Below are 13,759 nucleotides of genomic sequence, written 5' to 3'. Positions count from 1 at the left end.
GGTCCAGATGAGCCTGAGGCACAGCCATGCTCTGTCTCACTGGACCTCGGCCCATCTGAGTCCTGATTTACTCTAATCCTGCATAAGCACATTTGTGTGAGTCTCATCCTATGATCACTCCTGTTGTTCAGGAATATATTTGAAAATGGTGCAATCACCCAGGTTTATAGAAAATAAATCCAAATAACCAAGGCATTTATTTACTAAGGACCATACTACAAACTGTGCTTGACATTTGGAAGTTCTCAAGACTACTTATAATGTAAATATTCTATTATGGGGGTGGAGTGGTCTTACATTCAGCTGACCCAAGTATGATACTTGGCCACCCTGGGCCCTGGCTGCAGTGACCCCTGAGTTGAGTCAGAAGTAAGGGCAAAGCACTACAGGCAGTGGCCAGAACTACAGCAACAACAGGACAACTCTAAGGAAGCAAAGCAAACAAACAAACAAAAATCATGTGCAAAGACAAACTAGTGAGGAACATTTAAATACTAAAAGAGTGGGTTCTGAAATCTCTATTTTCTGGCATTTCCATAGTTTCCCAGCATCTTTATTATTCTCTTTTCTTACAATCACATGTTTCCTGTGTGTAAAAGTGTGTATGTGTTGCTTTTTTCTTTGAGCCAGAACAAGCATTGCTCAGGCGGTATTCCTAACTCTACACTCAGTGTTTCACTTCTGGAAGCTATGGGGATCACTAGGATACAGGGGAACAAACCCAAGTTGACTGTGTGCAACACAAGTATTCGCTGTACTTTTGGTTCGCCCCTTCCTACATAAATTTCTTCCAAAACTACCAGAAGTCCTGTACAAAGTCCTCCACACAGAAATACAAAAATAAACAAGTAACTTCCTTCAAAAAAAAGGGAAAAATTAAAAAAAAAAACAACAAAAAATTCTTTACCCTCAGTATTTATCCCAATAGCTACGGGTCACCTGCTCAGGAAGAGATGAAGAGTGGATGGTGCTTTGCAATTTGACATGAGGGAGATGAAACTCGTGATCTAAAAAAAAAAAAAAAAAAACCACCAATATTGTGGTTGGACAGACAATGAAGTCTGTAGGGGACTTGCCTTGACAGTGAACCTATGTCCCGCAGCAACGCCAGCAGAATCATACTTGAGCCCAGAGCCAGAGGAAGCCCTGAGCATCTCAGGGGAAGCCCCCTCCCCCCAGACCCCCCTAAGAACCCCCAAAACAAAAAATAGCCCCAAGAGAAATGATCACTGGCAAACCCCAGTCACCTACAGGTCCACTGCTCCCGAATGTTACGGACCAACATGGCGGCAATGAAAATGATGAACAGCAAGGCAACCCTTGCCATCTGGGGAGGGGAAGTGAGGGGGGTTTGCGGCTCTGCCCTTCAAACTGGAGATTCTACAGCTACAAGATTAGGGCCAAGGCTTCAACATGGGACTGCCAGGAGGGTCAGGACAGCCAAGCCACCCTGTGCAGGTCCCTCACCCCCGTGCTCAGCCCCAAGCTCAGCCCCTCCCACCACCCGCCCACCAGCCGCTGCCCCATCATGGAGCTAGAGACCATCGTGGCCTCAGCAGCCCCCCCCGGGACCATGTACTCACACCCGCAACACTTGTGCCGCAGTACAGCCCCCAACGTGCCCCCCAAAACTCCGCATCCCCTAAAGCCTCCGCCATGCCTCAGGAACACCTGGAAGTCGAAGAACAAGTGAGAAACCAGCGCAAAAGGGCCCCCTACGCTAGCGCGTCGCTCACAGTGCAGAGACAGAGAGTCGCCCCCGTCCTGCCCCAAAATCGGCCTTAAAGACCTGCTTCCAGCCAGTTCTAGCCCGTTCTTCACCTACATAACAATAGTAGGACTGACTGAACCATCTCTGTCAGCAAGAACACAGGTACCCAGAAGGCCCTGTCTGTGCGTCACTTCTGTTTCCACCTGCACCCTTAAAGGGCCAGGCTCCAGGTGAGGAGAGATCCTTTCGGGACACCCAGTAGATCCTGTGCTGCACGAGGCAGGGCTCACAAAAAGGAGGAGGAGGCAACTGCTGGGGAGGCCAGTAATACCATGGGACTCTAGGGGGTAAGAAGTACCCTGATCCTGCACTGGTCAGTCAAACATTGAACCAATGCCCTCACGCACATGTCCATCAAGAAAAATGAAGCAGGTTGTTCCACTAACTGGCACGTAGGTAGCAGGTGGGGACAGTGAGTTTCTCAGGGAAGTAATAATCCAGATGGTAGTGAAAACTGACTCTGAAGCCAGCCCTGGAGAGGAACAGAACAACCCTGAGAGCAGCTACCAGAGAGTTGGAGAGAAACTGGAACAGGTGAAAAAGACTGCTAAGAGTATCTAGAACACTATAGATTCAACGCTCTATGCTCTGACAACACGCAAGCAGTGGACACCTACCTGCAAGGAATTTTCCATGTGGAGGCTTCAGAAACATACGTTTTCAACTGCAAAGTATGGATCAGGTGGGAACAGTACATTGTACTGGACTTGGTCAACTTGATCTCCATCCCTGGCATCCCAAATATTGAGTAAGAGTAACCCCTATGTTGTGCAAGGTGTGGCCCCCAAATAAAAAATATTATCTGAAAAATGAAACCTAGCATAAGGACCAATCCCAGAATAAAGCTATACACAGAGTTCACTTAATCACTTAACTTAACTTCCCATTAGTCGTCGATTTGCTCGAGTGGGAGCCAGTAACGCCTTCATTTGTCCCTGTCGCGTGCTAGTGTAGCCCAATGGCATCTGTTCACTCTGGAAACATGAAGAGCCTCAAACCGATCGTTCATGATCTTGATGAAAAAGTCTGACCATCTGGTAGGTGGGCGGCCACGCGGTCTTTTGACATCCCATGGAATCCAGTCTGTAACAGCTCTAGTCCAGCGGTCATCTCTAAATCTCATTACATGACCATCCCATCTGATTTTTGACACCTTGGCAAATGAGACATCGTCCCTGATTCTTGATCGTCGACGAATGTCGGAACTCCAGATTCTTTCTCTCATTTGAGTGAAACGTGATATTCCAAGCATAGCTCTTTCAATTCCTCTTTGGGAGACCCGAATCGCGTTCTCATCCTGTTTGCGTAGGGCACAGGCCTCTGAGGCATATGCTAATGCAGGAAGAACAGTGGAATCAAAGAGATGTGCTTGGAGCCAGAGGTTCTTCATCCTCTTCGCTATTTCTTAGACGTTCTTGAAGGCGTTCCAAGCCGCTCTCTTCCTCCTGCATAGCTCGGGTGCCAGGTCATTTGTCATGTTGACTTCTCAACCTAGGTACACATAGCTGTTGCATTCGGAGATGGCTGTTCCGTTGAGAGCGAATGGGGCGTCAGGAACGAGGCTGTTTCTCATAAACATTGTCTTCGTAAGATTCAGCTGTAGTCCTACCTTTCCACACTCACGGTCAAAGTCGGCCAGCATTTGTGCCACTTGGATGATGTTTGGTGTTATTAAAATAATGTCATCAGCAAAGCGAAGGTGGTGTAGTTGCCGACCATATATATTCACTCCCATTCCTTCCCATTCCAATCTTCGCATGATGTTCTTGAGGGTGGCACTGAAGAGTTTCAGTGAAATGATATCACCCTGCCGAACCCCTCTCTTGACATCAATGATTACTTCTTTGTAGAATGGTGAGATCCTGGTAGTGAATCCGCAATACAGCTCACGGAGGATCTTGATGTATTGGGCTTGAATGCCCTGATTGGCTAGTGCTTCAATGACCGCTTCCCTCTCAACAGAATCAAAGGCCTTCTTTAAATCAATGAACGTTAAACAGAGCTTGAACTCTCGAGAAACCTCGATGAGCTTGGTTATCGTGTGGATATAGTCGATGAATCCTTTGCGGAACCCGGCTTGCTCGCATGGTTGTCCTTCATCTAGTGTTCTGCCAATCCTATTTAGGATGACTCAAGTGAACAACTTGTAGATGACAGACAATAGGCAGATCGGGCGATATTTGCCAATGTCATGGATATCTCCCTTCTTGAACAGTAGTACGGTCCTGCTGGTTTTCCATTGAGACGGAACCTTGCATTCAGACAGGTAGCGTGTGAAGAGCCGAGCCAGTGTATTGATGAGTACTGACGGCAGGTTCTTCAGGTGTTCAGGTCTGACCTTGTCTGGGCCGGGTGCTGTTTGTTTCTTTACTGACGAAATGGCGTGTCGGATTTCGGAAGAATGTTGGGAATGACATATCCATCTTGTGGAATTTGGTATGTCGGCAAGTGGACATGGCTATCGAAGAGATTTGAGTAGAAGTCATGGATAATCTTCTCCACTGCCATTCTGGAGGATGTGATCGATCCATCAGGATGTCAGAGGGCAGTCATCTTGATCTTGTAGTTGGCAAAGGACAGGCGGGCATTACGAATACTTTTCCCGGCTTCTGCCGCATCTACCAGCACTTCTGCTCTTCTCTCTTTGAGGTCTTCCTTGATCGCATCTCTGCACTGCTTTGCAAGCTCGGACATTAGCTTGCGGTTGCCTGAGTCATGCGCCAAGCCACGCTCGCGAATAAGATCAAGAGTTTTCGAAGACAGACTTTTTTTGTGGCTATCTCTCTCGTGGCGTTCCTCGCACATTCATGGAGGTGCTGTACCAGTCGATCGTATACTTCATCAATGTTGTCAACAATGGCATCTTCCCATGTTGCAGTAATAATGCCAAAGAGCTCCCAGTTGGTGGTCATTATGGGAGTTCTCTTTTTAAACTTTGAAGCCCTTTCTCCCCGCTCTGTGAAGTAGAATTCTGCACGGAGACGGTGGTCCGATCCTGTTCGGAATTTTGGGACAACAGCGACATCGGTCAGGCAAAACCGTCGATTGAATATGATGTGGTCTATTTTGTTGTGGAATCGTCCACTGGGAGACTCCCATGTGCAACGCTTAGATTCTGCCTTCTGGAACTGTGAGTTACCATGGATGGTCTTGTTCAACATGGTGAACCATCATCCCTCTCGGAAAGACTGGCAAGCTACCTAAGAGTATTCCTCCAGCACGGAAGAGCCTGGCAAGCTATTCATTGTGTTTTTGATATGCCAAAACCAGTAACTACAACACAGAGTTCAGAGTTAGCAAATCTTACTGATCATTTTATAGCCTTGTTATCTAAGTGGTTTTTAGCATTCGAGTGGCCACTAGATTCTTGGGATTTTAGTGCTTCCAAAAGTAAATGTTTCTGGGGCTGGAATGATAGCACATGAAGGTAGTGTGTTTGTCTTGCACGCAGACAAACCAGGTTCGATTCCCAGCATCCCATATGGTTGCGTGAGCACCGCCAGGGGTAATTCCTGAGTGTAAAGCCAGGAGTAAACCCTGTGCATCGCCAGATGTGACCCTCCCCCCAAAAAAGAAAAGTAAATGTTCTGGTTTCCTTCTCTCAAATAGTACTGAAATGAGAAAGTAGTATGATCCAGGAATGTGACCACCCTTTACTGTCAATAAGCACAGCTGAATGGAATTGCCTGCTGAGATGGGGGAAAGTTTGAGGTCCGTCCGATGGTCCCACCATTTGTAAAATATTTCATGCCAGAGACCTCTTACACCCTTTCAGAAAACTTGCACAAATTCTTCTATGCACAATAAAATGTATTTAAACTGCCTCCCATCCACCGTATGATAAAAGATTTCCAGGAACATTTTCTTAAGGTGATCGTTTTTGGAAATACACATTCTCAATACTGAGTTGAGTCTTCAAAAAATAAAAATCCCAGAATACGAGATATGCAAAGATGCAACAGTGGAAAAGGTGCTTGTCAGATACACCGACCTGTATTCCAACCTCAGTGCTCCACAACATATGAGAATTCCCCCAGGTATGTAGCTCTGAACTTAATGCCAGGTGTATGGCCTTCCCACATTCTTTGCATGTCTACAGTTTCTCTCCTGTGTGGATATTCAGATGGTCACACTTGTGTGGTGGCTCACTCAAATTGTGTCCGTGCTGCTAATAGCCCTGGGAATTTTCCCATCTGAAGACTTCCTGCCTATCTCAGAATCCCCACAGTGATGTAGTTACCACTGCTCACTCGAGCCTGTCACATTGCCCAGGATCAGAGACATTCCACTGAGGCTGGTTGCTTCCCTGGAGAACAGCAGAGGAGGATTACAATTATTTCTTGATTTCTTGAGAGTCTCTATGTCGAAAAAAAAAGTCGAATGCTGAAGGTTTGATGTCTAACGTTTCCACCATGCAAGTACAATTATCGACACATATATGGCTTTTCCTGGAATGACCAAATAGTTTTGCAAGAAGGACAACGCAAAATTGACAGAAGTGTGTCCATTTTTTTCTCAACTCAATGAAGAACACATTAAGTGGAAATAATTTCTATACAGAAAAAGGAAGCAACAGTTTCCAGAAAATAAAAATACACCCAAGTCTGGGTTTGGTTGTAGCTTAGTATGGAGCTCGGGATGCATGTACGAAGGCAAGGCTGTGTCCCCACAAAGAAGAGAATGCAGGGACTATTGAAATCATCTAACATAATTGAATCCATGTCAGGATCAATGAGGATTGTTTTTTGTTTATGTTTATATGTTGGGACAGTGTCACACAAAACAGTGCTCATAGTGCTTTGTAACTGGCCCTTAGGAAGCAGAAATTCTTGACCTAGAAATAAAGACACAAAAGTTGGGATGACAGACAGTAAAGAGGGTAAGGGAATTTGCCTTGCACGTTGTCAACCCTGATCAATCCCTGACATCCCATATTATCCCCGAGTACCATCAACAGAAATTCCCAACAGCAGAGTCAAAAGTAAACCCTGAGCATCTCCAGATATGGTACACAAGCCAAACCAAAAAAAATAATGAAGGGACTGGAGGAAAAACAGAGCCGGCACGGCATTTGCCTTGCATGTGGCCGACCAGGATTTAATTCCCAGCATCCCATCCTGTCCCCTGAGTATCGCCAGGAGTAATTCCTGAGTACAGAGCCAGAAGTAACCCCTGTGCATCGCCGAGTGTGACCCAAAAAGAAAATTAATAACAAATAAATAAATAAATTGGGCTGGAGCAACAGCATAGCGGTAGGGCGTTTGCCTTGCATGCAGCTAACATGGCAGACCCTAGTTCGATTCTGCTGCCCCTCTCGGAGAGCCTGGCAAGCTACCCGTGATGTATTTGATATGCCAAACACAGTAGCAACAAAGTCTCCAATGGAGACATTACTGGGCCCGCTTGAGCAAATCAATAAACAACGGGGGGACAGCAAATAAATAAATAAATAAATAAATAAAAGAAAAGAAAAAGTTTCACTCGCAAACCTCACCCATTCACAGGGAATGAGCCACTGGGTGGCCTTTTCCCACTACAATAGCCAATCAAACACAGAGGAGAACTGGGTTTCCTGCTGTAGGGCGACCGGGGCCCTGCACGTTTAAGTGAATCTGAAGGTTCTACACTAGTGAAGCCAGGGCCAAAGTCTCTGGAAAAAGCCAAGCTAAGCCCAGTGCTTGCAAGTTTGAGAGGGCTAAGCTCCACCCTGTGCAGGTCCCTCAGCTCAGCACCCACCCACTTATAAGCCTCTCCGAAACGAGTTGATCCTGGCTAAGGGTACCCTATCACGATCACTTGCTCACACGTGCGAACCCTGTACCCCGGCACAGCCCCCACTCTACTGCCCAAAGCCTCAGGGTCCCCCTAAAGCCTTTGCCATACCTCAGAACCACCTGGATATCAGGAACGAGTAAAAAACAAGGGAGAAATTCCCCCAAGCTGGCCCAGCTCTGCCACTCACAGTGCAGGTGATTGGGAGGCCGACAGTATCCTGCCACAAAATCAGCCTCCACAGTCCCCCGTCAAACAAGTCAAACAAGCCACCAATTCCTCCTCTACCCATGAGACCAATGGCAGCCTGAGCCAGGCAACCACGACTAGAATAGAAAGGATGCAGAAAATACCAGATCTGTGACATCACTTCCACACCCGACAGGATCCTTAAAGGGCCATGGTCCAGATTCAGAGACCCTCTGTTCCCATCTAGTAAATTGGTGCTTTAAGGGGGCTGAACTGAATAAAGTAGTGGAGAGGCAGCTGCTGGAGTGGTGGGTAACAGAGTGGGGGCCTGGGGTAAGGATAAGAGCCCTGCTCCTGTACCAGTTAGTCAAACACTGAAACAATGCTCTCACAAACAGTCCCTCAGGAAAAAAAGAAAAACATGTGGGTTGATTCAACATCAAACAGGCAGGTCGGTACATGGCACCTGACAATGAGTATCGTGAGGAAGTAATCAAGATGGAGTGAAAGCAGTGACTCTGAATCCAGCCCTGGAGATGCAGAGAAGAACTGGCCTAGCACCAGCCCAGACAAATGGACAAACACTGGAAAGGGGGAAAGCCTGTTAAGACCATAAGAGAGCACTGTCCAGCCAACCTGCTACCTCTTGAAAACGCCTGAGCAGTGGAATCTTGCCTACAAGAAAAAACACGGGAGGCAGTTTCAGAAACACACTTTCAAATCCAGAGTATGGACAAGAGAGGTAGTACAGTGGGGTGGGCGCTTGCCTTGCATGTGGTGAATCTGAGTTCACTTCTCATAATTCCAAATGGTCCGCTGAGCACCATCAAAGTGAAAATCAAGGACAAAGCTCTGCGCACTGCCAGGTGTGTACCACCAACAAACATAGCGATAGCACAGTGGGTAGAGCGTTTGCCTTGCAAGCGGCCAACATAGCGTACCCGAGTTCGATTTCTCTGCCCCTCTTGGAGAGCTAGGCAAGATACCGAGAGCATCTTGCCTGGACAGCAAAGCCTAGCAAGCTACCTGTGGCTTATTCGATATGCCAAATACAGTAACAAGAAGTCTCAAAATGGAGACGTTACTGGGCCTGCTAGAGCAAAATAGATGAACAACAGGAGGAGTTTCTTTTTGACATATATATATATATATGGAGTATTTGTAAAATACATAATGTATATCATAGAAATTACATATATATCAAATTTATATCTATGTACATGTATGTACACATAAAAACCTAGAGTATATTCCGACCCTAAGAATGGAGGATAACAGGCAGCTAACCAGTCCGGTCACTTTGGAGCATTTTATGGCCTTTAAACTGATCTGAATCCTTTTTATCATTTTGGTGACTACGAGATTGATGGAACTTTGCTAATTCCAAATAGAATGCTTATTTTATTTCTCTGATATTCTTGAACTGACAGATGGGATCCAGGAACCTGACCAACTTTGTGAGTATTCACAGGAAAATGGAAGGGCCTGCTGGGATGTGGGGAGCCTGGGGAGTGTTGGGAAGTGGGGAACTGACCCATATTCCCAACATTTGTCAGACATTTGAATCAAGGAGCCCCTTCCATCCTTTCAAACATCTTTCTACGCACAGTAAAGTTCATTTAAACTGTTTCGAGTAGGGGACAAAGAGACAGGAGAGCAGGGAGGACATTTCTCTTGTATTACCTTTAACATGGTCCCAAAGCAACACCAGGAGTAATCCAAGAGTATTTCTAGGTGTGACTCAAAAAGACGGCGCATGCCCAGAACTGCAAACAGAGAAGAGAGTGAATGTGGAATTTTGTGACTGAGCAGGCAAGGCTCTCCAGAGCATAAAGGACAAAACAGGAGAAACACATGTCCTGGGATTCAACCCACCATAGCTGCTAGGGCGAAAACAGGGCCAGCACACTCTAGGGGATCCATGATGTGCATCAGGTGGGAATCCAGAGCACAGAGCCAAGAAGGCCTGGGCACATCCACTGTGGCACAAAAATAAAAAGGAAAGAAAAAAATCAACAGTATGAAGTAATAGTACAGAAGGTCGGGCTGTGAACCCAATCTGCCCATATGGTCCCCCAAGCACTGCCAGGTGCAAAGCCAGAGTGCAGGGCCAAAAATAATCCCAAGAATCACTGGGTGTAGCCCTCCAAATAAAACAAAATACCCAGATGCAAGCATTCGACTCCCAGCATCTCATATGGTTCCTGAGACATGTCAGGAGTCATTCTTGAGCACTAAAGTATGAGTACTCTTTATCTGGGTGTGGTTTAAAAGCCAAATACTACAGAACTGAAATAAACATAGCCTCATATAAAATGTTCCGGGCCCTGCGAAAAGAGGCACAATGCAGGATCCTTTCTGAAACAACTCAGAGACATTTGGCCCAAGAAGACTGAGCGCTCCTTTCACTGTATCACCTTCTCTTGTCACTCTCCTCCTAACTAGGGATGGGGTATCAGATGGCATGTTACCATCTTCTCCTGCCTCTGATTTTCCCAAGGATCAGAGACCTGAAGGAGGAGTCAGAGCAGTGAGCACTGGAGAGGAGCACAACCCCCAGCCCTGACCAGCCACACCCTTGGGCACTGGCTCACAGACCTGCCTGGGGGATACTGCCTAATGATTCTGTCTCCCCAGGAGTGTGGGAAGCCAAGAGCCCTCTCATAGACCCTGGCCATGGTTCCCATGTTAGGAACTGCTTGGGACAGACATTGGTGACAGTCTCCCAGGACTTCCTGATCTCAGCGGATACCTGATCTATAGCCACACATCAGGCTGACAGCTTATCTGGCCTTATCTATAGTAATCTCCAGGATGCATCAACTCCCTAAGACCCTTTGATATACAAATGTAAAGCTCAGGATGCACCTACTACCACAGGACCCTTTGATGTACAAATGTCTACCTTGAATGTTAGTAAAAGCTCTTGTTGCTGACCTTACCATATATGGTTATATTGCTTCTGTTCCTGACTGAGCTGCCCAGACCCTATTATAAACAGCCTGTATCCCTCAATAAAGCCTGTCGCTTTTTCTCTCTTTTTCTATTTCTAAACTGTACTCTGTCTCTTGTGTCTCGTGTTCACTCGGTTGGTCCCTCCTTGCACCATCGGATCAATCCTCGGGCCACCTCTGCGGGCAGGAGAGTGGTTACTGGGGCCCCCTGCACAGGAGAATCAAAATGGGTTGGCATCTGTGTTGCCTTTCACGACACAAGCTCTGGGCTTGTTTACAAAGGAGAAAACTCAGCCCTGTCTTGGCCTAAGGACTCCTCCCTGGGACCCACAGAAGGCTTTCACAGGCACAGCCAGAGGCTGACTCAGAGACCAGATCACATGACTCAGCGCACCCTGCAGACTGGCAGCAGGGATTCCCCCCACAACCATAGCCCAGAATGTGGCTCTATCATGGGGACAGCCCTTCTCCTCTTAAAATAACCCAATTTAGACACACACATACACACTCACACACACACCCTTTATTCCCAGTACTCACCTCGATAAACAGGGGTCTAGATAGAGCTTTGCAACTTGATGAGAAGAAGCAGAAATTCCTATTCCGGTAGACAGTAAAACTAACAAGCTTCTTGCCTTGTTGGCACCACTCAATCCTCTGCATCCCTACGCATCCCTATGGCCCCTAGAGCACTCCAGAAAAAATACTTGAGCCAGGAGCCAGACTAAGCCCTCAGGGTATCTTCGGGCATGCAGATCCCCCCATTCCCCACGCCAAAAATATCCCCAAAAGGAAACTAAAACCCCTGTCACCTGTGGATACCACTGCTACAGATGGCCCTATCATACAGGGAAGCCATTGAAAAATCCGGACAGTAACAGGGTCTCCTGGCATTGCAGGAGCTGTGATTCTGCACAAAGTGTATCTGGAGATTTTACAGCAGCGAATTGAGGCCAAGGTCCCAACGTAGGTCAGCCGGTGGTCAGAACGGCCAAGCCCCTGCCCTCGACAGGTCCCTAACCACAGAGGCCCACATCCCCCTTGCTCATCCCCGTACCCACCCAGCAGTGCTTCATCACAGAGCAGGAGGCGATAGTGGCCGCAGGAGCCCCCCCCCCCCAGGATCACTCATTCACATACTCCTCCCTTGACCCCATCAAAAATGCACCGCACCTCAGGAACCACCTGGTATCAGGGAACAAGTGAAAAACAAGTGTAAAAGTGCCCGCAACCTGGCAAGGACCCGCAGTTCAGTGTGGACACGGGGAACTGCCAGGAGCTCATGGGAAATTGTCCCCATTCTGCCACAATATTGGCCTTCAGAGTCCCACTTTCTCCCAGGGGCCCTACTCTGTTCTTTACCCACGTGAACAAGGACACCGACCCAGTTTCCAGGAATAGAAGCACCAGGAAGGGCCCCCAGTGATGTCACTTCTGCTTCCAAAAGAAGCCTTAAAGAGCCAGACTCGAGATGTGGAGAGAACCATTATGCCCACCCAGGTGGATCTGTCGCAATGGGGATGGGCTGACATAAAAGTATGGAGGCAACTGCTGTACTGGCTGGTCACACAGTGGAGGGCTAGTGACAGGTAAGAAGTCCTACTGGCCAAATATGAGCCAATGCTCTCACACTCAGTCTATCAGGCAAAAAGCAAAGGGGTTTCATTCAATACAAAAGAGGCAGATAGAGAGCAGGTGGGGCATGGGACAATGAGCTTCTCCAGGAAATCATCCATCAAGGTAGGGTAAAATCAGTGACTCAAAGCCAGCAAAAGAGCAGAGAAAAACTGGCCTAGTAGCTGCCCAGAGAGCTGGAGAGATGCTGGAACAGGACCAAAAGCTCGTAAGAACATCAGAGAACACTGTCCACTCAATGGTCTATAATTGCCAACACGCGAGCAGTGAACACTCATCTACAAGGAAAACCCAGGAGGCAGTTTCCGAACCCTGAGTGGGGCTGGAGAGATAACATAGCAGATAGGACGTTTGCCTTACATGTGGCCTGCCTAGGTTTGATTCCCAGCAACACATAGGGTCCTGTGGGCACTGCCAGGAGGAACTCCTGACTGCAGAGACAGAACCAATCACTTTTCATTGCCAGGTGTGACCCAAAAAGAAAAAAAAAGTAGACCTGAGAAACTCTGGTTGTGGTACACAAGCCAAATCAAAACAATTATACTGAAAAAGTACCATTTTCAAAACCCAGCCTCTGGCAGGGATTAAGTAATCATGTGGTCTTGCCATTTCACAACCGTCAAAGGACAGACAACAACAGGGGGGCTGGAGCCCTGCCCTTTGAAGTGAATCTAAAGGTTCTACACGAGTGAGTGATGCCAGGGCCAAGTGCTCTGAAACAGTGCAGAGCAAAGTCCCATGCTGGGAGGGTCAGGACAGCCAAGCCCTGCCCTCTGCAGGTCCCGCAGGCCCCTAGCTCAGCCCCTGCGCTCAGCTCCACACCCACCTGCCACTGGCCGTTCATGGAGTTGGAGGTGATGGTGGCCAAGGGGACCCCCATGATCACCTACAAACACCGCAACCCCTTCACTCCCTAAAACCTCTGGGTTCCCCTAAAGCATCCCTCATGCCTCAGAAAATGGCTGATATCAGAAATGAGAGAAAAATAAGCACAAAAGGGCCTCCCCAGCTGGAAGGGCCCTGGCACTCACAGTGCGAAGAATGGGAGGAACTTGGCGCTCACGGACCGCCACTCGCTTCCTGACAAAAAATAGGTCTTCACAGTCCCCCTTCCACAAAGGGCCACCATTTCCTCCTCTACCATCAGACCAATGGTGGCCTGATCAGGCAACCACAATGGAAAGAGTAAAAAACATCTGAAGTTCCCTGGCCTGGGCCGCCACTTCCACTGCTGCCAGAACCTGAGCCTTAAAGGGCCCTGGTCCAGATGCAGAGACCCTTTTTGCCCACCCAGATGAATCTGTGCTTCAAGTGGGATGGACTGGATAAAGGTGTGCAGAGGTGGCTGTGGAGAGTGGTGGGTCACACAGTGGGAGGGTAGGGATAAGAAGACCCCTGATCCTGTACTGGTCAGTCAAACAATGACCCAATGCTCTCA

At 47.7% G+C, this 13,759-nt stretch overlaps 1 protein-coding gene across 1 annotated transcript in view; it reads right to left on the bottom strand.

The window, feature by feature from the left end:
* The window catches only part of LOC130021999 (zinc finger protein 345-like), a gene marked incomplete at its 3' end in the record, with an annotated part of 128,233 nt that extends 115,032 nt beyond the window's left edge, over positions 1 to 13,201 (bottom strand). Inside the window, exon 1 of the mRNA XM_056112726.1 lies at positions 13,148 to 13,201. Coding sequence (XP_055968701.1) covers positions 13,148 to 13,201 — 54 coding nt within the window. The remainder of the gene's footprint in view (positions 1 to 13,147) is intronic.
* Between the last annotated feature and the right edge of the window lie 558 nt (positions 13,202 to 13,759).

This window comes from Sorex fumeus, unplaced genomic scaffold (assembly GCF_029834395.1).
Source record: "Sorex fumeus unplaced genomic scaffold, SorFum_2.1 ptg000019l, whole genome shotgun sequence".
Taxonomy (NCBI): Eukaryota; Metazoa; Chordata; class Mammalia; order Eulipotyphla; family Soricidae; genus Sorex; species Sorex fumeus.
Note: the sequence above shows the minus strand (reverse complement) of the source record. Positions and strands in the feature narration are given on the sequence as shown.